Genomic DNA, 23076 nt, shown 5'->3' with positions numbered 1-23076 from the left:
TTTTCCAATCTGTTTTGGTGACCATAAAGGAACGGCAATATATCCAACTGTGAGTTGAAGTCATAAAGACCACGCAATCAGTCCTAGAAACTTATTTGCTTTCTCAGAGGTTGAAATACATTGTTTAGATGATTTGCGATCATTCCTGATAATTAACCCGAGATCCTTTTCACTATCCACTTTTGTTAACGAATTTCTAAATAACTTGTAATTGTACTTACTGTTATTTCTACCTATGTGCATAACCTTGCATTTACTTGTGTTCAATTTCATTAGCCAATTTACAGACCATTAGTTTAAGTGATCGTTTGCCATTCCATGCAGTTTTGTATCATCAACAAATTTGGAGACAATAGATTTCAGTCCGTGGTCTATAAGACTTATATATACTATGAAGAGAAGTGGCCCAAGAACGGAACCCTGAGGAACTCCACTTTGTAAGGACATCTTTGCCTCTGTGAGTTTGGTGGATTACATCAAAAACATACAAGTCATGATGTCTAGAAATGAGAAACCAAGTATCAAGGAAGTGGTATGCCAGTTGCGTGAACAACTGTGATATCCTCTCATTGATCCTTATGGCTTTAGCACAGGTTGTACTACTCTTGCAAAAAAAAAAAAAAAATCTTGACTGCTATAAACAGCTTTCCTTGTACCCCATATATCTGTAAAACCTCCCACAATGCCTTTCCACCTACCCTGTCAAAATCCTTCTCCAAATACTCAAAGGCCCAAAAACATCTTAACCCTTTGCCAAAGCTTTCTCACATATCTGCCTTACCACGAAAATCTGACTTTGCCCATCATGTAAATGCTCTCTCAATGAGCAGACGCTGAGTCATCGACTTGAACCCAAGTTGCTGGTTCCTTCTGAGATTTTGATTCCTAATAACCAAAGAAATTTTTTACCAAAGATGCTCCCCAAGTGAATTGAATTTGTACTTAATGGCACATTTCTTTATTAGTTAACTTTACCTATTAACTATCTATATTACTATTATTTGTATTTATTTGTTTATAGTTATATCTTTTTGCATCCGACATAGTTATGGACCAAAAGGTCTCCTATTGGCATGCTCCTTTGTAATCTTTTGTAAATAGAATTGGTTACCCTCATAAACATGTAATGTATGCACATCATACCCACACCATTTACAGTGTCCCAGCCCTGTATCACTATTGGAAAAGGATCTGTTTCCCTCATCCAAATAAACAATTTCTTACTCTAGTTAGACTAATTCAAAATGAGAAAGTTCAATCATACCATCTTGATATTTAGATGTAATTTATTGAAAAGGCGAAGACTTTTCGAGAGACTGGTTTTAACTCGGCCAAGTGTGTACTTACTCTCTTTCACCTTATTGAATTTATCCAACTGATATTTTAAATTGTGATGTAATCCTCTTTTGTTTTTAAAAAGAGGTTTCTCTTTACAGTTGGAAGTAAATGTTCCTCCAAAATTGATTTACAGTAAACTTATATTATTTACTTTTAGTTGACACAAATTCTCAGCATCTTAATTTTCACAGAATCAAAGAATTTTTTAAACGAAGCCAGCAACTAGCAGTAAGCAATATCTATAAATAACTCGATCATTGTTTACTTTTTCACAGACCAGAATTTTCGGTATTTATTTCAAATATTTAAATTTTTCAATACATTACAAATTATCAGTAACAATTGATCATTAAAATGATTAACTATTCAGATCTTATCCAATAACTTAAATATATATAATCTATTACTTTAATGATATTAAACCTCCAGAGTTCAATATGACGTCACCTTTTACGTAATTTCTAATATACTCCAGACAAGAGATTGCATTTGTAACAAATGCAATGCAATGCAACCTTAATTGTGTCCAAATCAATATAAATACAAATATAATAAATCAATAAGATTTTAATACCTATAATCAAACATTTTATTCTCACCCTTAGATTAAGGGTGCAGTATTTAAACCACCACCTAAACACATGTATCCTCACCCCTGAACCAGGGTATAGCATTTTACCCAACACCTAATACCCAATTTATAATTTATAATCAAATTTATTTTTCATAAGTTCACGCTGCTTTAATGCAGCCTTTCTTTTTGGTTTGAGATCTCTATTATTTGCAGATGGAGCTTGAGGATTTCTTTGATTTGAGTCGTTTCCAGTATTTACCTCTGAAGGTTGTGATGGGTTTTGACTTCCAAGAGTGATATTTAATTCCATGGGATACAAATTCTTTATTGTATAGAAGGCAATTTCTCCATTATTTTGTTTCACTTTAACAGTCCTAACCTTGTTGTCATGCCCAATAATTATCTCTAATATTATTCCCATTAACCAAAAGGGTCTGGATTTATTTGGATGTTTAATCAAAACTACATCTCCTTTCTTTATCTTGTCAGACCATTCTTTCTGGTAAAGATTTTTTGCATGATCCCTTAAACTCAGAAGATAGTCTTCATACCACAACCTTCTAAATCCCTCAAACATCTCATTCTGCTTGCAAAGTGCATTTTCAAGATTTTCCTGATTTTCATCATTAACCCAAATATCAGTTTCATCTTTGAACATCAATGAACCAATGTTTTTAAGTTTGAGGAATGAATTTGGAGTTATAAATTCAAATTCTTCTGCACTGGCTCTATAAGTGAGAGGTCTAGAATTAGTGGCATTTTTTATGTTTGAAAGGGCAGTGAAAAACTCAAAACATGTTGATTTAGATCTTCCAATTGCCTTATACAGACAGTTTTTTACTGTTCTGATAAGGCGTTCCCATGCTGCCCCAACCCATGCTGAATATACTGGGATTCTTACATGTTTGATTTTGTTTTTTGAGAGTTCATCCAAAAATTCATTTGACTCGAGTTTTCTCTGATATGTCTCCCCCTTTCACAAATGATCGGGCATTATCACTGTACAAGTAAGTTGGAATAGTATACTGATTACAAAATCTTTGAAAGGCCAGAATGAAATTCTTAGTTGACATGTCAGGCAACAACTCAAAATGGACAGCCCTGATATTAAGACAAGTGAAAATCAATATAAAATATTTACTCAAAGCATTAGTATTATCTTTTCTCAAAAATAAATTACCTGTATAATCAACTTCCACATGATTGAAAGGTCTGATCAGATTCATGTGCTGCTTAGGCATACTGGTTACTTTAGGGTAATTATAGGCAAGTGCATTATACTTCTGGCAAATTTTGCAGTCCTTAATTGAAGCTTTAACAGAACATCTACCCTTTGGGATCCAGAATCCTTGGGACCTTAGGAAATTGAAGGTAGTACTGACTCCCATGTGTTGTATCTGAGCATGACAAAATCTGGTAAAAAGTACAGTGAAATGGTGATCTTTTCCCAAAAGTACAGGATTGTACACATTATAATCAAATTAAGTAATATGGAAATCCTTCCTAGTGATCTCAGGATGCCCTTTTCATCAAGAAACAAGTTTAAATTCAATACTCAGGAAGGCACTTCTGAATCTTTAAAGTTACTTGACTTGAGTGTATCCACTTGTTTAAGGAGGCTAATTTCTTTAGCAAAACCGACTGACTGATTTATCATGATCCAATAATCCAATGCCTTCTCATGAGAGTTTTCACCACTCTTCATACAAATCCACTTGAAGAGATACTCAGTGATTTTCATAACTTTATTAGTTTGAAAACTTATTAATGTCAAAAATAGGTTTGATTTCAACTTCCTTTCCTTGCATGGTATTGTGAGTATTGATATTTTGATTTATCAGAATTAAAACCCACACTCAACAATGGGTATTTAGGCCAGGTATTTCATTCATATTTCATCCAATCTGGTCCCTTGAGCCAAAATTCAAAATTATCTATAGATTTGTTGTAGGTTAATCCTCTAGTTAAGAGATAAGCAGGATTATTTTCAGTTTTGACATAATTAAAACTAATGGGAATGTTATAATCCCTTTTAAGCTGTTGTAGTTTACTATCCATCTCACCTATTCTATTTTTGACAAACTTAGATTTTAGTTTAGTCTGTCTGGTTATTAACCAGTTGAGCACAACTTGTGGATCAATAGCAATATTAATATAGTTGAATCTTATATTGGAATAGGCATTCAAAATAGTGGAGATGCACTTTAAAGCAAGAATCACTCCAAGTAGCTCCAAGACTGGGATACTATGTTCTTTTTTCTTGTTAGCAAGAGCCACTTTTGCTTTAGCAAATAAGAGGGAACTACTTTCCTTACTGGTACTATAAGCAACAAACCCAAAGCAATTTGGTGAGCTGTCACTAAAAATATTAAGTCCATACTCTTCATTCTCATTTAATGCCTGCCTAATAAAGGAGACCTGATTAGCTTTCTCAAAGTCTGGTTTGATATTATCCCACTCATTTATTATGTCCTCAGGCAATTTTTCATCCCATCCTAATTTGTGTTGCCACACCTTCCTCATCAACAACTTTCCTTTTATATTAATGGGTAAGACTAAACCCAGTGGATTGAATAAACTTGAAGTCTTGGATAACAATTGTCTTTTAGTGCTGACAGGCGCAAGCTGCATCTCATCTATATTAGGATTAAATCTGTAGCCTAGAATTTTCTCTGTCTCATTTGAGTGTTCAACCGATTTGCCATCCCTTTCTATCAGTTGTCTCAGTTCGAGTGAATTTGAATTCCAAGATCTTGAAATAAAACCACCAAGAGCCATTCTTTCATAGCAAAGCCGATAAAGGTCAGTCATTTCCTTAAAATTAATACCTGTGAATATTAAATTATCAACATAGGATTGACTGGAAAGAATGTTAGTGCATTTGTCAAGAGGAAATTTACTGGCATGTTTCTTCATTACATAATGTAGAATGAAGGGTGATGATGTAAATCCAAATACTAGAGTTATACATCTATAAGCAGTCAATTTATCCCTTTCCCAAAGGAAACAAAAACGGTTCTTGTCAAACTCTTGGCTGAGCCTAATTGACAGGAATGCCTGCTTGATGTCACTCAGCAAGATTATATCATTAGTTCTAAAGCAAAATAACAGTTTAAGCAAGGACTCCATTAGATCAACTCCAGTATATGCAGCCTCATTCAAAGAAGGTAGATTCTTATCAATTTTTAGTGAACAATTGAAAACTGCTCTAATCTTAGTTGAGACCTGCTCTTCCATCTTAATGACTGGCCTATGTGGAATCCAAGTGTGATTATTCACCTTTTCAACAAAAAAGTCCATTTCAATCTGCTCTATGATTCCATCCTGAAGCTACTTATCAAAGACCTCTTCATACTTTTCATAAAGATTTGACTTTTTAAGAGTTTTTGAGACTCTCCTTAACACTTTTCTGGCAACCTGAAAATTAGAAGGGACCAGTTCTATTTTTTCCGAATGCCTGGTAATGGCCATCTTTAAACTGAATAGCTTCATCAAATCTAGCAATTTGTTCTTGATCCTCTGAACTATAAATTTCATTCTTACTAATTCCAATAGATTCCAAGCTAAAGAGATATTCTATCCCATTTTCAATATCTGAATCACATAAAATGTTTTCTAGATTAAAATGAGATTTAATTGGATTAAGTATCAGATTAACTGAGGCGTCATGAACATTAGAAGACTTCTGACATTGATAGTTTTGAACTTCATTACTTGCCTTTTTTTTTTTTTTTTTTTTTTTTTAATACTAATTTGAAAAGCCTGTTTCCTAGTCAAGAAATTATTGACATTACCCATAGGAATTACTTTATTTCCAATTACCATGCAGCTCCCTTGCAAGCACGGGGTAAATGAACATTCTGGAAGGAATTGAAGCAAGTCTACACCTATCAATGCATCCACCTCTATTAATTCATTATCCTGATTTAATCCAAAGGCTTCATCAGCCAATTCAAAACCTTGATCTTTTATATCTTTTAGGGCTTCATTCATACCCGGTACAACAAAACTTATGCTGAGTGAAGGGTCATTAAGAAATGGCATTTGAATTATCTTATTCATTTTAACACCTAATAAGGTTTGCTTAAAGCTCTTAACTTCAGCTCCAATGAATGTTTTTAGATTGAAGTCTATCATATTCAATGAGTCTAAATCCTTACACAGCTCTTTAGCAACTCTTGCTGACATGTAGGATTGCTGACTCCCTGTATCAATTAGACATCTGATCTTCTTACTCTGTTTACCATGAATAAATTCCAAAGTTACAGTAGGGGAAATGTAATCATTTTCAGATTTTTGTTGAGATGTTAAAGATGATTACTACTAGTATTAGGCCCTTTAATTTCAGGACAAAGGGGTGCTATATGGCCATGAGAATTACAGTGTTTACAACCATATTTTAATTTATTTTGCTTGTCAAAGCATTCATCTTCTTTATGGCCAGATCCAGCACAACGTGCACAGAGACCTAACTCCTGTACTCTCTCTGTCTTATCCTTAAGAGTTGAATATTTTTCACACTGTCCCAAAGAGTGACCTGATGCACTGCACAATTTACAAATAAGGTTTTTAGAGGGAACAACCTTATTTTGACTGGTCTTCAAAATTTGAAGAGAACTTTTATTTTCTTTGGGTGCATTTTTTGAATTTTCTTTGGCCTTATTGATTTTATCAGATTTAGGCAAAGTAGTTTTACAGGTCTTAATTAGAGTCTTAATAATGTCATTATATGACTCAAAGATTTCAGTCAACGTAGGATAGTTTATATTATATTTATGAACCAGTTCCCTTTTGAATGCTGCAGGCAACTTATTAAAGAGAATATGACTCAATCGTAAATTTCCAGGAGAATCTTTCACTGTAAAATCATAACCATAATTAGACTTTAATTCAAAAATGTATGCTCTTATTTCAGTGATGAATGACTTTAATGTAAAAAACTTCTTGTCATACCCTTGAGGCACTGTTGCGCTTAAAATCCTTCTGAAAGTTTCATCCACTATAAAGGGTATATCCAGAAATTCGTCCTTCAATAATTTTAGTGCAGTATCATAATTTTCATTTATGATAGACAAATGGCTAATGATTTTCAAAGCGTAGCCCCTAAGATAACTATGTAAATAACTAAGCTTCACTGCCTGGGACATATTCTCCTTATTACCTATGACATTATCAAACTGATTGAGGAAAGAGGAAAAGGCAAATTTATCTTTTTCTGTTCTATCAAAAATGCCACATGATAAAGGAGGCGGTTTAGTATCAAAATGGTCTAGCCTATTAAGTGTTTCAACCAATCTATCAGCATCTATAGAGCTTGCATAGTGAATATTGGATTTATTCCCTGCCATTTTAAAATCCTGAAATTCTGATAGCCTACTTGCTTATCTACTTCACTAGTAAATGTGTCAAATTTCTTAACATCTACTTCATTTTCCTTTAAATGATCTAAAATTTGTTCATCTTTAACTTTAATTTCACTTATAACTTGATCAATAACATCTAATTGTTTACTTCAGAAACGAATGTTTAATGTCTTTTAATTGAATGAATCCTTTGATTAAGAATCAGAGTAACTTTTCTTTTAAGTATACCCCTTTCTCGTTTCAATTTAGCCAATGCAGTCTCAAATCCAGCTTTATCAAGATTATCATTATCCTCATTATCACTAGTCATGATTAGACTGTATCTATATAAAATACAAAAAATATTCAGGTTGTACTAGCCTATGAATAAATTAAAACAATTCGATTTCACTAAAAATAGGCCATAATTCAAATAAACAAACTTCAACCTGGTCACAAGGTTTCAACTAAGAACAAATAGGCCCTAGTACATACTAGGTGAACTTGAACAACTCATTTAATTGAACTCCTGAAGCTATTATATAAAACAACTTAATTTACTCACGAATATGTTAAGCCTTTTCATAATAATCGGCTAAGTAAATCAACAATTACTTTTTTACTATAAACAAATAGGCCCACTTTCAGGCTCGAATACTGAATCAATTCACAGAGGTAAACTATTAGCTATGGCGAATTAGATAGATTATGCCGAGTCTTGATGTTAATAAACCTCTCTTTAAATCACATAGCAAAATACTGCTTAACATGCCTAACCTTGAGGAGGTGCCCATTTATGTATTCATGCTACTTCCCAACAACCACCACTTGACTGCTGTTAATGTTGGTCACTGATTACTTAGTTGGTCATATCAATACACACTGCCAACAAATGGTAAACTGGTGTTTGCTACTACCCTTTTCTATTCTTTCACTACAATGTAAACAAACACATAGTTGCCAGATCAACTCCGACATGAGCCATTGTCCAATCCGTGTACCAGTTATAACTGCTGGCAATATTACAAACCAATACCGAATGCCTGGACTCACTTGAGGAAACATATTACATATAAACATAGTCAAAAGTACATTTTATTTAGAACTGTCGGAGACACTAGAGCTCATGGAGGAGTCATCTAACCCAAATTATCAAACACAAAAGTTCTCATGACTCATTCAGATCATCAGGTGGAAATTATTGCCCTCCATCAAATGCCCGTATATAAATTAATCATAAACTATCATCCGTCACAGAAAATGATCTTGTAAATTTCACGATAACAACAAATTCAACAAAACAAGAGAAGACATCACAACTCGGCAAGGATATATTGACAGCCTTTTTATTGAAATTGAACCAACAAAGAAATTCCATCACTAGAGCTAATCAAAAGAAATTTTTTAATCTGAATGGCAGCCATATCATCCATGTCCTTTAAACGGTTACATTAATATAACCAAGATTCTCACCCCTGATCAAGAGGAACTACTTAATTTAGGGTTCAACTGCCTTATTATGTCTAAGCTAAAACAAAAAATAATAATAAGTTCCAAAAAATGAACAGAATGTGAAGTTCTTATTGATGACATAAAGAAATTAAGTAAAACGGGTGAAGTGTATAAATTTACAATAATAATTGGAAGGACTTCTGCACTAGGGCTCCTCTCTCTGGGTAAAGTATTTAATAGACCTAATCAAATATTTATCAATACTTGATCTGCAGTAAATGTTATAATCAGTAGAGTGCTTAAAAAGGATGAAACCCAAAATGAAACTCTTGGAACCAATCCATTACTCATTGCTAGGAGTAACAGGGAGTCAGTTAAAAGCATTAGGTAAGACTGACTTGGATGTTATTTTGTATAAAAATGAGCACTTGCACATTCTGGGGATAGTTGTAGAAGAATCGGTCTTCCTAGGAGATTTAGTGATAGGATTTGAAACAATGAGAAAAGAGGGTATGATCATATGTCTAGCTGAGTTAGGGATCTTAGCAAAATCACAGTTAATCCTCTTTTTAAATCAACTAGATTTAGAGCCAGTATATGAGATAAGAGAAGCTATTGAGATTGATGGGGAAAGATAGCAATGCTAGATTGGATAGTAGCGGGTCAGAGTGGTCTATTCAAGAACAGAGAACACATGAGGAAGAAGACACACATAGTGGACACAGCTCAAATGTTCAAGAAATCCCAGAAATTAATCAGAATTCATCAACTCCAAATGAAGATTTGCTAATTGTGGAAGGTGGCACAATAAAGTCGACATTATTGCACTCCAGAGCAATTAACAGAATACAAGTGCAGTTGAAAGGCATCACTGTAGTCTTCAAAATTCTAACCATCCCAGAATCAATTAGGATAAAAGGTTTGAAATTGGACTTTGGGATTCATAAGACACACAAGAACAAGGCAGAAATATTAGTGATTAGTACTCTGAGAAAAGATTAGGTCTAAAGACAAGGTTCACAAATAGGATCTTTTCAAGTCTATCAAAAATCCATTAAGATTTTAAACAAGAGTCCTGAAGAGGTGGAATCACCGCTTCCATTCAAGAAGACAGATTTGGAAGAGAAATATAAAAGTAAACTAGGGCCTACTTGTCCTGAATTAGAATCATGGTTAATCCCATTGCTAGTGAAGCACAATAAAGCAATTCCTTTGCCTGGGGACACCTTGGACAAAACAGCTGTTTTAAAACATCAGATCAAATTAAAACTGGTTTTCAACCTGTATATATACCTGCCTACAGATTACCACATTCCAAGCTAGCCATTATAGATAACTTGATCACTGAAATGTTATCAAAGGATGTCATAGAACCCAGTCAAAGTGAATAGAACTTCCCATTGACTCTGATGCCAAATTCAGATGGTACCATGTGTCCAGTTATTGATTATAGGGAATTGAATAAACAGACAACACCTGATTGACTACCATTACTGGTGATAGTAGATATATTTTGTAGTTTGGGAACTGAGAATCAGTATTTTAGCACTACTGGTTTCAAATCAGCTTTCTGGCAGATAAAGATGCACAAAGATTCTTAAGATTATACAGCATTTTCTACAACAACAAGGCATTATGCATTCAAGCAAATGCCATTTTAGTTATGTAACATTCAATAACTTATATGGAATTAATACAGTACTAGATGGGTTGTTAGGAAACACAGCCAGTGCATTTCTGGATGATATCTGAATAGTTTTTCAAACAGCAACTGAACACTTTAAGATATTAAATTAGGTATTCTCAAGATCTTTTGAATGATTTTGTGCCTTGTCTTTTTTTGGCTACCTCCCTGGTAAGGGGGAAAAAAGCCTTGGCATATGTATGTACATATTCTCAAGACTAGTTGAATCAGGGTTGAAAGTGAAACTTTGCAAGTGTCATTTATTTGGAACATAAGATAAATAGACATGGACTTACTACAGTGAATTCAAAGGTAGAGACAGTGAAAAAATCAGTTGAATCAGGTTCAAAGGGAAATTGGAAAAATTAAAGTTTTTACAAGACAGTGTCATTTATTTGAGACATAAGTTAAAAGGCATGGATTCAGTACAGTGAACTCTAAGGTAGAGGCAGTACAGAACTATCCAGTACCAAACAATGTTGAGAAAGAAGTTTCACTAAAGACATTGACAGATTGGAAAAAGTACAAAGGAGAGTCACAAAACTGATTCCAAATATAAAAAAGTATATCATACGAAAATCGGCTAAAACATATGAATCTGTTTTCCCTAAAAAAGCGTAGACTCAGAGGTGACTTGATAAAGTGACAAAATTCTTACAGTGAATGAATCTGACAAGAAATAATGGTCTCAAACAGTCAGGAAATAGATTTAATTTGGAAGTGGGTAGAAACAACTTCATCAACCTTGTAGTTAATAAATGGAATAAACTTCCTGCAGAGGCAGTGCAATGTAGTTCAGTTCGAAGCTTTAAGATTCGTTTAGATAAACATTTAAGCAAGACGCTGTAATGATTATAATTTATTTTATATTATTTGATTATTTGTTTGTTATTATTTGTCTATTTATTATTCGCTTGATTTCCATTTATCATTATTTACTATTTACTTATTCTATTTATTATCATTTATATTATCATAATTCTTATTCTATCTTTTTTTTTATCATTTATGTATATTTTTTCTGCATCCGGCCTAGTTATGGACCAAAAGGTCTCCTGTCGGCATGCTCCACCTTTGTAATCCTTTGACAGGGTATCATAGAAAGTTTATTAAGGAATATGCAGACACATCTAATCTATTAAATTCTTTGTGAAGGAGAGATTCCAAGTTCATTTGGGGTCCTGAACAACAACAAACTTTTGACAAGTTGAAAGTTAAATTTACTCGTTTTCCAGTTCTCATTTTTCCTAATTATGATAAAGTGCTCATTCTTTGCAAAATTGCAACAGATAGCTTTCACATTGAGATTTTGTAACAATGCACTACAATATGGGAAACATTAGCAGTGATATATTCACAAAAGAGTTTTAAGAGATAAGATACTGGGATATCCAATCAGAGTGTGGACTGATCATACTGCTATTCAGCAGAACTTATTCAAACATAGGAATCTTAGAGGCAGATTAGCCAAGTGGTTTACTACACTTCCATGTTAAGAGATTAAATTTGAATACATTCCAGGTAGGGAGAACATTGCAGCAGATGCACTACATAGGAATATTAGCCAACCAATGACAGGGTTGATCAATATTATCTGCAGTATTAACGAACTAGTACCATTAGATGAACTGATAATAAGGGTACAAAGAAAAAGACTTGGAAAACTGTAGCCCAGAACTTGATGAACCCTTGAGGTATTCCTCCAAAATAATCAAAGGGGTATAAGATAGAAGAATTTCATTTCAGCAATGAAAGGGAGTGAAGGATAGAGTAGAACTAGGAGTGGAGGAGGAATGGGGATGATTCAAGGAGGGAGCAACAAGGTATGCAAGTTGGTGTGTGGAACAAGGAGGATGGGATGAAATAGAAGGAAGAGCAAGTGGTGGGATGAAGAAGCAAAGAAAGTTGCAGAGGAAGCAAGCATTCATAGACTGTTTACAAAACAGGATGAGAGAATCATATGAGAGGTACAAAGAAAAGAGAAAAGAAGCAAAGCATAAGATAAAGGAAGCAAAGAGGGAGATGTGAAATGGGGTAAGAGTATAACAGAAATTTTTGAAAGTAATAAAAAGGTGTTTTGGAAAGAAATAAAGCAGAGAAGAAAAGGTGAAAGGTGAAGATGGAAAGATGATAATGGAAGGAATGGTGTTTAAGAGTAAGATGGGCAGAGTATTTCAGGAAGTTGCTAAATGTGAAGGAGGATAAGGAAGGAAAGGTAAATGTAGTAGGAAGCTCTAAGAAAATGACAGTGATGGTGGACTGGCTTGTGAGGTTGTTTAATGTTTGTTTAAAAGAAGGTAGTGTCAGGGAACTGGTGGAGTACCTGTATAGTTCCACTTTACAAGAGAAAAAGGAACAAGTGTGAATATTCAGTGTAGTTGGGAAGGGTTATGAGAAGGATTTTGTTTGAGAGGAGTAGGAGAGGAACAGAGGGAGTAATTGGTGAGGATCGGTGTGTGTTTAGGACATGTAGGGGTTGCATGGATCAGATTTTTGTAGTAAGGCAGATATGTGAGAAAACTTTAGGAATAGGTAAGGATGTTTTTTTGGGATACTTATAGATTTGGAAAAGGCTTATAACAGGGTAGACAGGAGGGCATTGTGGAAGGTATTGCAGATACATGGGATAGGAGAGAAGCTGTTGAGAGCAGTCAAGAGTTTTTACGAGAGTAGTAGAGCCTGTGTTAGAATCAGAAATGGTTTGAGGTAAAGGTGGGACTTTGCCAGGGGTGTTTTATGTTGCCTTGGCTGTTTGATATATACATGGATGGGGTGGAGTGAGAGGTAAATGCAAAGGTAATTGGCCTGGGATTGGAGATGATTAAAGAAAATGGAGAAATGTAGGAGATAAGCTAGTTGTTGTTTGCTGACAATACTGTGCTTGTGGCAGGATCAGAGGAGGGATTAAGTGAGTTAGTAATGGAGTTTGGGAAGGTGTGCAAAAGAAGGGAGTTGAAGATAAATGTGGGTAAAAGTAAGGTGATGAGATGTACAAGGGAAGAATGTGGTAGCAAATTGGAAGTATAAAGGGCAAGAGATAGTATTAGATACTTGGGTGCAAATGTGGCGGGTAAGGGATGAGTGGAGGTGGAGGTAGAATGCAGATTGAGAAGAGCAAGTAAATGCCTTGGTGGATTAAAGTGTAATGAGAAACAGACATTTGGGAATGGATGCTAAAAGGAGATTGTATGAAGGACATTGGGAAAGAGAGGAAGAGAGATAACAGAAGAAGATAGGGATGAATGGAGAATGGTCCTGTATGGATGGATGGTGCTGTGATGCATGGAAAGGAGTGGGTGGAGGATGGGGGGCTGAGGGAGTATGTGTAAATGATATTATGCAGCCCAAAGGGATTTCTCTCCATCTTCTCCTTTTCTGCATGAGGGGGCAGAGAGGGGGGGGGGTCACCAATAAAAATGAAGCAGCGTTCCTGTGTCTTGCTGACCAAGGGCAGTGGGTGAGATGCAGGAATGACCCATCATCCATGAGGAGCTAAGCTAAGAGGGAGGAAGGGGTGAATGAAAGTGGAGTACAGTATGTGGGGATGGAATAGGTGGGAGTGGATTTTATACCTTTGTTTTTTGGCTACTTCCCTTGTCTTGGGAAATAGCCATTAGTATGTATTTTATGTTTATGTTAAAGCCATACAACAATTAAATGGATGTATAGCATGATAACAAGAATAAATCAAGTTCTTATAGCCCTTAGAATTGTGTGATTACAAATGAAGCCTCAAATCAGAGTATGACCTAAGTAATGTGAAGTCATCACAACGTATGAAAAATGGAGCAACTGTCATTCTTTTATTTTTTCATCTTTTTACCATCATTTCTTTTTCTGGTTGGAAATAATCACTCCTCCGTATGGACCCTAATGAATTCCCTAGAAAGGAAGACAATAAAGTGGCCAATAATTGCACAGGATGCAACTGGCCAGCCTCCACAGAAACATCAGAGTTGGGAGTAAAACAACTTTCAAAACTGGAATTTCTGGCAAGTACCAGTTTCAACATTCAATGGAATCCAATCAACCTGTAGCATCAAGAATCTTAATGTCATCAACTCTATTTTAACATTATATGCACAGTTTTCTTTTTTGTATGGGAAAAATAAAATAGATGTGTGCAAAATATGTCATTGTTTGTGTTTTATACATGGATTACCTATATCTTGTGGCATTCTGCCTGGATACCAGTTGGAAGATGTGGTATACCAGGAGGGGATCAGAGTGGAACGAATTGATCAGAAATGTGTGTGGAGCAAGTATCGCGGCGAAACGCGACAGACATATACATTCATCAAAATACCACAGGTTCCGATCAACACTGATTCAGTTGATAGAGATTGCAACGCTCCCTCCGGGTAAGCGATCATTTTTCCGCTGCTCCTTGTGTCAATGACACACAAACTGAAGGATGAGGGTTGGTACTGGACCGCAGATTAATCGTCTGGTAGGACATGGAGATTGGGTAAGCAGGTCCTAGTCCACTTTTCCATTCTTGGTTGAAAGGAAACTCGATCTTTTCTCTGTATTTATTCTTCCAGAACTTCCATAAACTTCCCACACCAGGAAAGGGGGGGGGTTTTTTTTTTTGCAAACTTGTGTTCCCTTTCAATAGTACATTTTACTCCAGGACTGGTTCCCTGTAAAATTTTATAACCTGTCTTCAGAAACACTATTACATCAATAAGAAACGGCGTAGGGTAGCTGAAAGATTCGTGAGGCAGAATAAATCCTTACGAGACTATAGGGAGGTAACAAGAGGTTAATATGCCTCTTCCTGAAATATAACATAGGAAACGCCTCTTCAGAAATCTTTAAATTACCCTACTTAAAGTTTACAAATTATTTTATGTTAGGCTAGGTAGGTTAGGGCTAACCCCCCTATACCGTAGTTAAGTCATGACACCTTAAGACCTCAAAACTGACTATAAATGAGAATTGGGTTTGATACATATTTAAAAAAATTATATAACCTAGTTATGAGAACGTAAAGGGTTATTCAAATACGTAGCAACACTCCAAGGGAGCGATTGCTAGCATTCGACTTGCATTCCCCTCTATCGTCTCATTCCCCTCACTCTTCTATTGGACAAGGGCTTCCCAATTAAATTTCTTTAAATGTTAATTAATGGTTCTGACTAACTCTTACCTTCGTGAAGGGATTATTTCGGATTATGATTTAGCAGCCTGGGTCGGCTGTCTTGAAGTTTTTGTGGCTTCTCCAATATGCCACGTAGATAGACTAGTTCAAAACAATGAACCCTTTCTTTACCCTTCGTCCGATAGCGAGATTAGGACTTAATGTTTACGTAGTAACATTTTTTTTTTCATCATTTGTTAACGAATCCAGTTCTTTTTATGGATTTCTTTATAATTAATTCTAATCATTACAATAGTAAATTAAAAATATTAGAGCTGGATGATGAATCAATTTCTAAGTATTTCCAAAATTTTAAAGGGGTAACTTTTCCCCCTGACACAAGAGATGGTGGTTGGAAAGGAGCCCCTCCAAAATGTTAGGTTAGGTATTTATCAACCCCCAAGCATTTATTGACCCTTTGCATACTCGCATTGACTGCCATGGGTCTACATCAACCACTCTGGAGGCCTCTGGTCTTGCCAGTGCCTGACAAGCATGTATCACATGACTGCTGTCAATAGTTTTCCTCTAATGCCATTTAAACTTGAGTTCCTGGTGCCTAGGCAATCCATAAACTTCATCCCGTGACAGAAACATGGACCTTGTTATGAACAGAAGGATCTCCTGGCCTATTTTTTTGCTTTGACACTGCATAAAAAACATATTGTATTATCCAAAGTTATATTGCATTCAGGGATCTAAATCCTGACATTAGCAAAACCCCAACAGGCAATTTTTTTCCCAACAATTTTCCTGTTGATTTGACCAAATCGGGTGTTCCATTTCAATTGGAAATCACTAGTTTGTACTATACCCCCCACCCTCGTCTGAGGACTGCATTGGGAAATAAGTATGGTGATTTAGAGAAACATGCAAAGGCAGTGATTAGTGCGAGAAATGACAACATTGTTCAAATAAACGATAAATCAAGCACAGTATTCTCTTATTCTGACCATACCTAACCTACTCAGTCTCTCTCCCTCATGGAAAATAGATTTTTCAATGGTATTTGTTTAATTTGTTTCTTGTATTCGATACAAGATAATTTATACAAGATCATTTTCATTCTCTTCCATACATATATTTTTTTTTTTACAATAAATGTTTAGTAATGATTTTACATAATAATAATTTTAAGTATTCACATAGATGTTTGCCAGTCTGCAACCCTTTCCTATATCATCTGCTAGCCCATGTTTAAATACAATGAATTCATTGTAATGTCGGCAGCAATTTTTAAAACACCAAGACATGTTAGGTTACAAAATTTAACCTCCCTGCAGACAGCCCCCTCTACAATTTTTGAAACGCTGGGTTTCTCTCAACGGAACAATACCTAATTTGATCTCGTTACTAACCTACAGCATTCTTTCTAAAGTACCCAACACCTACACAGCTACAACCATAATGGCCTGCAACTTCCAGGCATCAATCTAATCATGTAGGCTCTGTCTGGCAAATGCCTACAATAATTTTTTCATTACCTGTGTGGATTCCTTCTTTGCTTATCATTTTCATGACACTTCAACGTCTCACAAATGTCTAAACTATTTCAAATATTCTTGCAAATGTACAAAGGCACTTTTAGATTTTTTTTTTACATGGTTTATCCCTACTTAGCAAATATATTTGTCACAACAGAGCTAAGAATGCTTAAATCATAAGCTCTATCAAGGGGTAGGCTAACTAATCTGTTTTTGTTTCGTAATCCAGAAATCCACCTCCTTACGATCTGACCTTTCACAAGCTGTGGTTTACTAACAGTGACAGTCGTTATGTGCAGGAAGTAGTGGTGAGATGATAGCGGTACTGGTGGTTCTTTCTTTTCTTTTTCATCCGGGATTGGGCATGTGTAAAATAAAAGTCTTGCTCACAGGCATAATAAGCCGATTAAGAACATCGGTTATGTTTTGAAGATATGTGGGGTTTGATTGCTAATATAGGATTTGTTAGATATTGTTCCTAGCATATATCAATGTATTCAAAACTACTGATTGAAGAACTGGGCAACAATCTGTTATGTAGAGATGTTTATGCACCTTAACTTAAACTGGAAAAACAAAGACGGCGACGTGATATCATATAATATCAAAACGGGTCAAGATTATCATTTAGCAGGGCAGGACTCATAGTAAATAATAGAACGAAATTGTACAAATCTGACTAGGTTTAAGAAGGAAATAGACAAGACCTGATTTACAACAGTGATCAACAAATGGAATAGACTTTATAACCATGTACTGAGCGCTGAAATCATTGGGGACAATTTACCAATTCACCCAACCATAGAACTTGATATCTGGCTCATGTGTGGCAAATGTTGTGATATGAACGACGGTGTACTTCATTTCCTGCGCAATTGAGTAGTTTTTAAGATATTAATTGTTTAAGTAATGCACTTGGTGACTTAGGCCTACCTACCTCTCCTTCCTAACGATCTGGGGGGAAATGTGGGAAATCGGGGTTTTTGGGTGGGGAGAATTTACACATGGAGTAATGACTGTTGCGGAAGACGTCTAAAAAAATTAATGCATAATATCAAATAACAAACACACAGATTCTACCTTCTTTGTAGGGATTGCGGCGCTGAACTACGAATCGGCCATATTTGTTATTGTTATTAACCTACGCTTCCAACGAATAGCTACATTAGCAACGAATTGCTACTTTTACCCAGCTAACGTCTCTCAGTTCCTCATGTCTTTCTCCTAAACATTGGGTTCTTGGGATGGGCGATTATTACATCCAGTAACGGCCGTTACCCAAATAACTAGTAAATTGGTACAAGCTCTAATCCATTCTCCAACACTTTTCCTCCTATGCCATGGGCTTTGATTTTATTTAGTAGTCTCTGGTGTGGCACTTTGTCGAACGCTTTCCTACGGTAGTGTTCTACAAACCCCAGAGACAGAATCCATCGCCATGTGGATTGCGTTAGGTGGAAGAAACATCCTCTCACATTCACATTATTGCCGAATACACTTCTTATCGTATTATCGTGTGCTTTGACACTTTCATCATTAACGTTAGATAAAATCCTGGAGATTATCTGCACAGGGTTACAAACTCCTGTCTCAGCCAATCTCTTCACTTCTGTTTTAGCCTTGCCTATTTTCACTGCTGAATCGTCCGATAGTTACATGGTTGTGTTCTTCAGTGTCTCTAAATCTGTCACCACCACAAACCCTTTGTCCCTTGGCATTTCTCTGTTCGGTTCTTTGCACGGCACCATCTTATCTGCGAATTTCTTACAAAGGATTACAAAGGCGGAGCATGCCGACAGGAGACCTTTCGGTCCATAACTTTGAACATATCCAAGTCAGTGGAGAACTAGGTGGGCAGAAGTTTGTTTTCATAGTTGTTTATAGACCCCCTAATGCTGATATTGCAACCTTTCTCACTGATTTCAGATTATATCTTGAGACTGTGGATACAGTTAGCAGAAATGTTTTTATAATGGGAGACTTCAACTTATGGGTTGATGATATAGCAGATCATAATGCTGTTGAATTCATTGAGATGATGAATGGTTTAGACTTTGTTAACAAGGTAACAGAGGTTACATCTAGCACTGGACATATGCTGGACCTAGTTTTTGGTGATGAAAGACATGCTCTCTTAAGAGATGTCTGTGTTGATGAAGTCTGCAGTATTTCTCCTATTCATAAAGTGGTTAGATTTGTTTTGTACTCTGAAAATGTTGGTAAATTAAAAAAGAGGATAAGTTTTCGGTTAAAAGTAAATTTTGATCCAAATTTGTTTATTGAAAAAATAAAAAGCAGATTAGATTTAGTGAAGACGGAAAATTGTCATCATAGCTTACAAAGGAAAGAAAATTGTGTAAGATGTATACTGTCACAATATACAAGTATTTCAAAGGAGGAATATGAGGCTTTTTGTCCAGTAGTTGAAAAAGATATTATTGTCAAAGATAGTGCTCCATGGTTTAATGGTGAGATATTGGCAGCAAAGAAGGATAAAACTAAAAAAGAGAGGGTGTGGAGGAGATTACGCACTGATAATGCCAGAAAGGATTATAAGAACGCCAGAAATAAAGAAAATAGACTCATATTTCAGAGAAAAAAACAGTACTATTCTACAAAGGTTATGGACGCCAGGTCAGATATGAATAAATTATATCTTATTCTAAATAATTTGACTGGAAATAAAAAGAAGTCAAAGCTCCCTGAGGGTTATTCGGATGAAGTACTGGCTAATAAATTTTTGGATTTCTTTGATGATAAAATAATGCACATAGTGGACAGTTTTTCTGAAGATGAAACTGTTTTTGGCCATCGATTTGCTCGAGCATCGGAGAAGAGATTACTTAACTTCCACGAGATAGACTTGTCTAAAGTGAAAGATATTATACACAGAGTGAAAAAGACACATTGTGGAACTGATCCATTTCCAATGTCAGAAATAATGCACAGTCAGAATATTGAAGATATTCTACATGTTTTCCTGCAGATTGTTAATCTAAGTTTAGTAAATAACATTTTCCCAGAGAGTGAGAAATTAGCTATTGTTAAACCTACTGTCAAAGGTAACCTTGATCCTCAGAGTCTGGGCTCATATCGAACTTGACTTTTGTTTCAAAGGTTATTGAGAATGTAATCTTGGATCAGTTATGGACTCATCTAAATGAGATAAACGCAATACCGGATGATCAGTCCGCATATCGACGGTTGTACTCCACCGAAACTACGCTGTGTACCGTGGTGAATGATTTAATAGTAAAGATGGACGAGGGAAAGTGCAGTGTCCTAATTATGCTTGATTTGAGTGCTGCATTCGATACAGTAGTGCATAGCATTATTCTTTTGGATGATTTGCAGAGTTGCGGTATAGAGGGAAATGCACTGGCTTACTTAGAAAGCTATCTGATGAACAGAACGTATTGTGTACAGATTGGAAAATCCTATTCTAAGAAAAGATCTCTGCAGAGAGGAGTTCCTCAAGGAAGCGTACTTGGTCCTGTTCTTTTCTGTATATACACCATCTGAATTGCTATTGCGGCAGGTTAGGTGTCAATTTCAAATTGTTTGCGGATGATACCCAATTCTACATGTCTATGTCTGATGTTAATGATGCTGAAGAGAAACTGGAAACTGTCTTGTCTGACGTCAAATCATGGATGGATGGAAAACAACTTAAATTGAATCCGAATAAAACTGAGGTGTTGATTGTGGGAAAGAAAATGAGTCTCAGAAGATTAGGTACTAGGAGTCTGCGGATATTGGACAGTACGTTGGATGGAAGAAGTGCTGTTAAGGATTTGGGTGTTCTATTGGATGAAAATCTCTCTTTTGAAGCTCAAATCAACAAAGTGGTGAAAGTTGCTGGATATCATTTGAGGAATATTGGTTTTGTGAGAAAACATTTGGATGAGGATACTGTAAAGATGCTTCTTCATGATTATGTTACAAGTAGACTAGATTATTGCAACTCTCTTTACTTTGGCTTACCAAAATATCGGCTTCGGAAAATACAGTATGTTATGAACAGAGCTGTGAGATTACTCAGAGGTCTTGCACCTCGTGAGAGAGTAACTGCGGTACTCATGGAATTACTGCACTGGCTACCAATAAAGGCGCGGATAGTTTTCAAGATCTTTAAGTCTTCTGACTTTTCGAGCCTTGAAATATGGAAAACCAGAATATCTAAGGAGTCTTCTCAACGATTTTCAAGTGGATACTACTATGGGGCTTCGGCATAGTGATGAACAATATAGGTTGAATGAGCCAAGAAGTAATTAATTTGGTAATGGGTTTTCGAGCGTTTAAAAGATGTGCGCCTAGACTTTTTGATGAGCTACCACTAAATGTCAAAATGAGTAGAAACTGTGCCATTTTCAAGAAAAATTTGAAGACACATTTGTTCACCGAGTGTTATGACATGGATGATTTGTGTATTAGAAGTGACTATAGTGTTTGATAACATCAATGGAGGCCCTGCAGAGCACCGATGCTGGTGGAGCGGGGCCTAGAACTCCCAAATAACAAGTAACAAGTAACAAGTATAACTAGGTCGTATGCGAAAAAATATAATAATGATAAAAGAAAAAAAACCGTAATAATATAAATAACGATAAATATAATAAAACAAAAACTGTAATATAGATAATGATAAATAGGATAAATAAATGCATAAGTACAGTTGAATAATGAACATACAAGTAAATAGTAAATAATAATGAATTGACAGAGAAAAGATAATGAATGAAAAACAAGCAAATAATAACAAACAAATAATAAAATAATCTAATAAATAAAAGCGGTTTCGTGTCTGTCTGTCTGTCTGTCAGACTTTTTTCTCGATTCGATCGATCGACTAATTTCGATTTCGACGACTCGAAGAAGAAGAAGAAGAAGAAGAAGAAGAAGAAGATCTCGAAGAACGAAGAAGAAGAAGAAGAACTCGAAGAACTCGAAGAACTCGAAAAGCTCGAAGAACTCGAAAAACTTGAAGAAGAAGAAGAACTCGAAGAACTCGAAAAAGAAGAACTCGAAGAAGACGAACTCGAAGAAGAACTCGAAGAACTCGAAAAAGAAGAACTCGAAGAAGAAGAAGAAGAAGAAGAAGAAGAAGAAGAAGAAGAAATTGAAGAAGAAGAAGAAGAACTCGAAGAAGAAGAACTCGAAGAAGAACTCGAAAAAGAAGAAAAATTCGAAGAAGAAGAAGAAGAACTCGAAGAAGAAGAAGAAGAAGAAGAAGAAGAAGAAGAAGAAGAAGAAGAAGAAGAAGAAGAAGAGCGAGCAGCGCCGCAGGCCAAGCCCCCCGACGTAGCCGGGCCGGCGCAGCCGGGGGCTTTTTTATTACTATTTTAAATTAAGAGTTTATCGAATTTATCAACATGCTGAGATCTCAGGGGCGAAGCCCCTTTCTAACAAAATCTAGTATAAAATAAATGGTAGTCATTACAGAATCTTGCTTAGATGTTTGTCTAAACGAATCTTAAAGCTTCTAACTGAACTACATTGCACTGCCTCTGCAGGAAGTTTATTCCATTCATTAAGTACACGGTTGGCGAAGTTGTTTCTACCCACTTCCAAATCAAATCTATTTCCTGACAGTTTGAGACGACTATTTCTTGTCGGATTGTCAATGTAAGAATTTTGTCACTTTTGATATCAATCCCCTTAATAATCTTAAATACCTGTATTAAGTCACCTTTGAGTCTACGTTGTTGTTGTTGTTTTTTTTGGGGGGGGGACAGGTTAATTTGTTTTAGTCCATTTTTGTATGATTTATTTTTGATATTTGGAATCAGTTTTGTGGCTCGCCGTTGTACTTTTTCCAATCTGTCAATGTCTTTAATGAGATTCGGTGACCATTCGGAAACAGCATATTCTAAATGTGGACGAACTAACGATTTATATAGCTTGTTAATGAGAGATGGACTTTTGAAGCCAAAAGATCGTGCAATCAGTCCTAGAATCTTATTTGCTTTCTCAGAGGCTGAAATACACTGCTTAGATGATTTGAGATCGTTGCTAATAATTACGCCGAGATCCCTCTCACTATCCACATTTGTTAACGA

The 23076-nt window shown here is 35.7% G+C and overlaps 2 protein-coding genes across 2 annotated transcripts in view; both read left to right on the top strand.

Annotated features, from left to right (window-relative positions):
• LOC143030330 (A-type potassium channel modulatory protein KCNIP1-like) overlaps window positions 1–3313 on the top strand; it is an 81225-nt gene extending 77912 nt beyond the window's left edge. Inside the window, exons 4-5 of the mRNA XM_076193483.1 lie at window positions 1496–1566; window positions 3212–3313. Coding sequence (XP_076049598.1) covers window positions 1496–1566; window positions 3212–3313 — 173 coding nt within the window. The remainder of the gene's footprint in view (window positions 1–1495; window positions 1567–3211) is intronic.
• A 17288-nt stretch (window positions 3314–20601) lies between these two features.
• LOC143030329 (uncharacterized) lies at window positions 20602–21252 on the top strand. Its single transcript, XM_076193482.1, has one exon. It carries the CDS (start codon window positions 20602–20604, stop codon window positions 21250–21252), a length of 651 nt encoding a protein of 216 aa, XP_076049597.1.
• Window positions 21253–23076: the final 1824 nt, after the last annotated feature.

Source organism: Oratosquilla oratoria, chromosome 12, assembly GCF_046742065.1.
Source record: "Oratosquilla oratoria isolate Oo_2021 chromosome 12, ASM4674206v1, whole genome shotgun sequence".
NCBI classification, from domain to species: Eukaryota; Metazoa; Arthropoda; class Malacostraca; order Stomatopoda; family Squillidae; genus Oratosquilla; species Oratosquilla oratoria.
The sequence above is the reverse complement of the archived record's forward strand: the minus strand, read 5'-3'. Positions and strand labels throughout refer to the sequence as shown.

Coding starts and splice junctions, on each gene's coding strand:
- LOC143030329 (XM_076193482.1), top strand. CDS start 20,602: ATGTCTATGTCTGATGTTAATGATGCTGAAGAGAAACTGGAAACTGTC.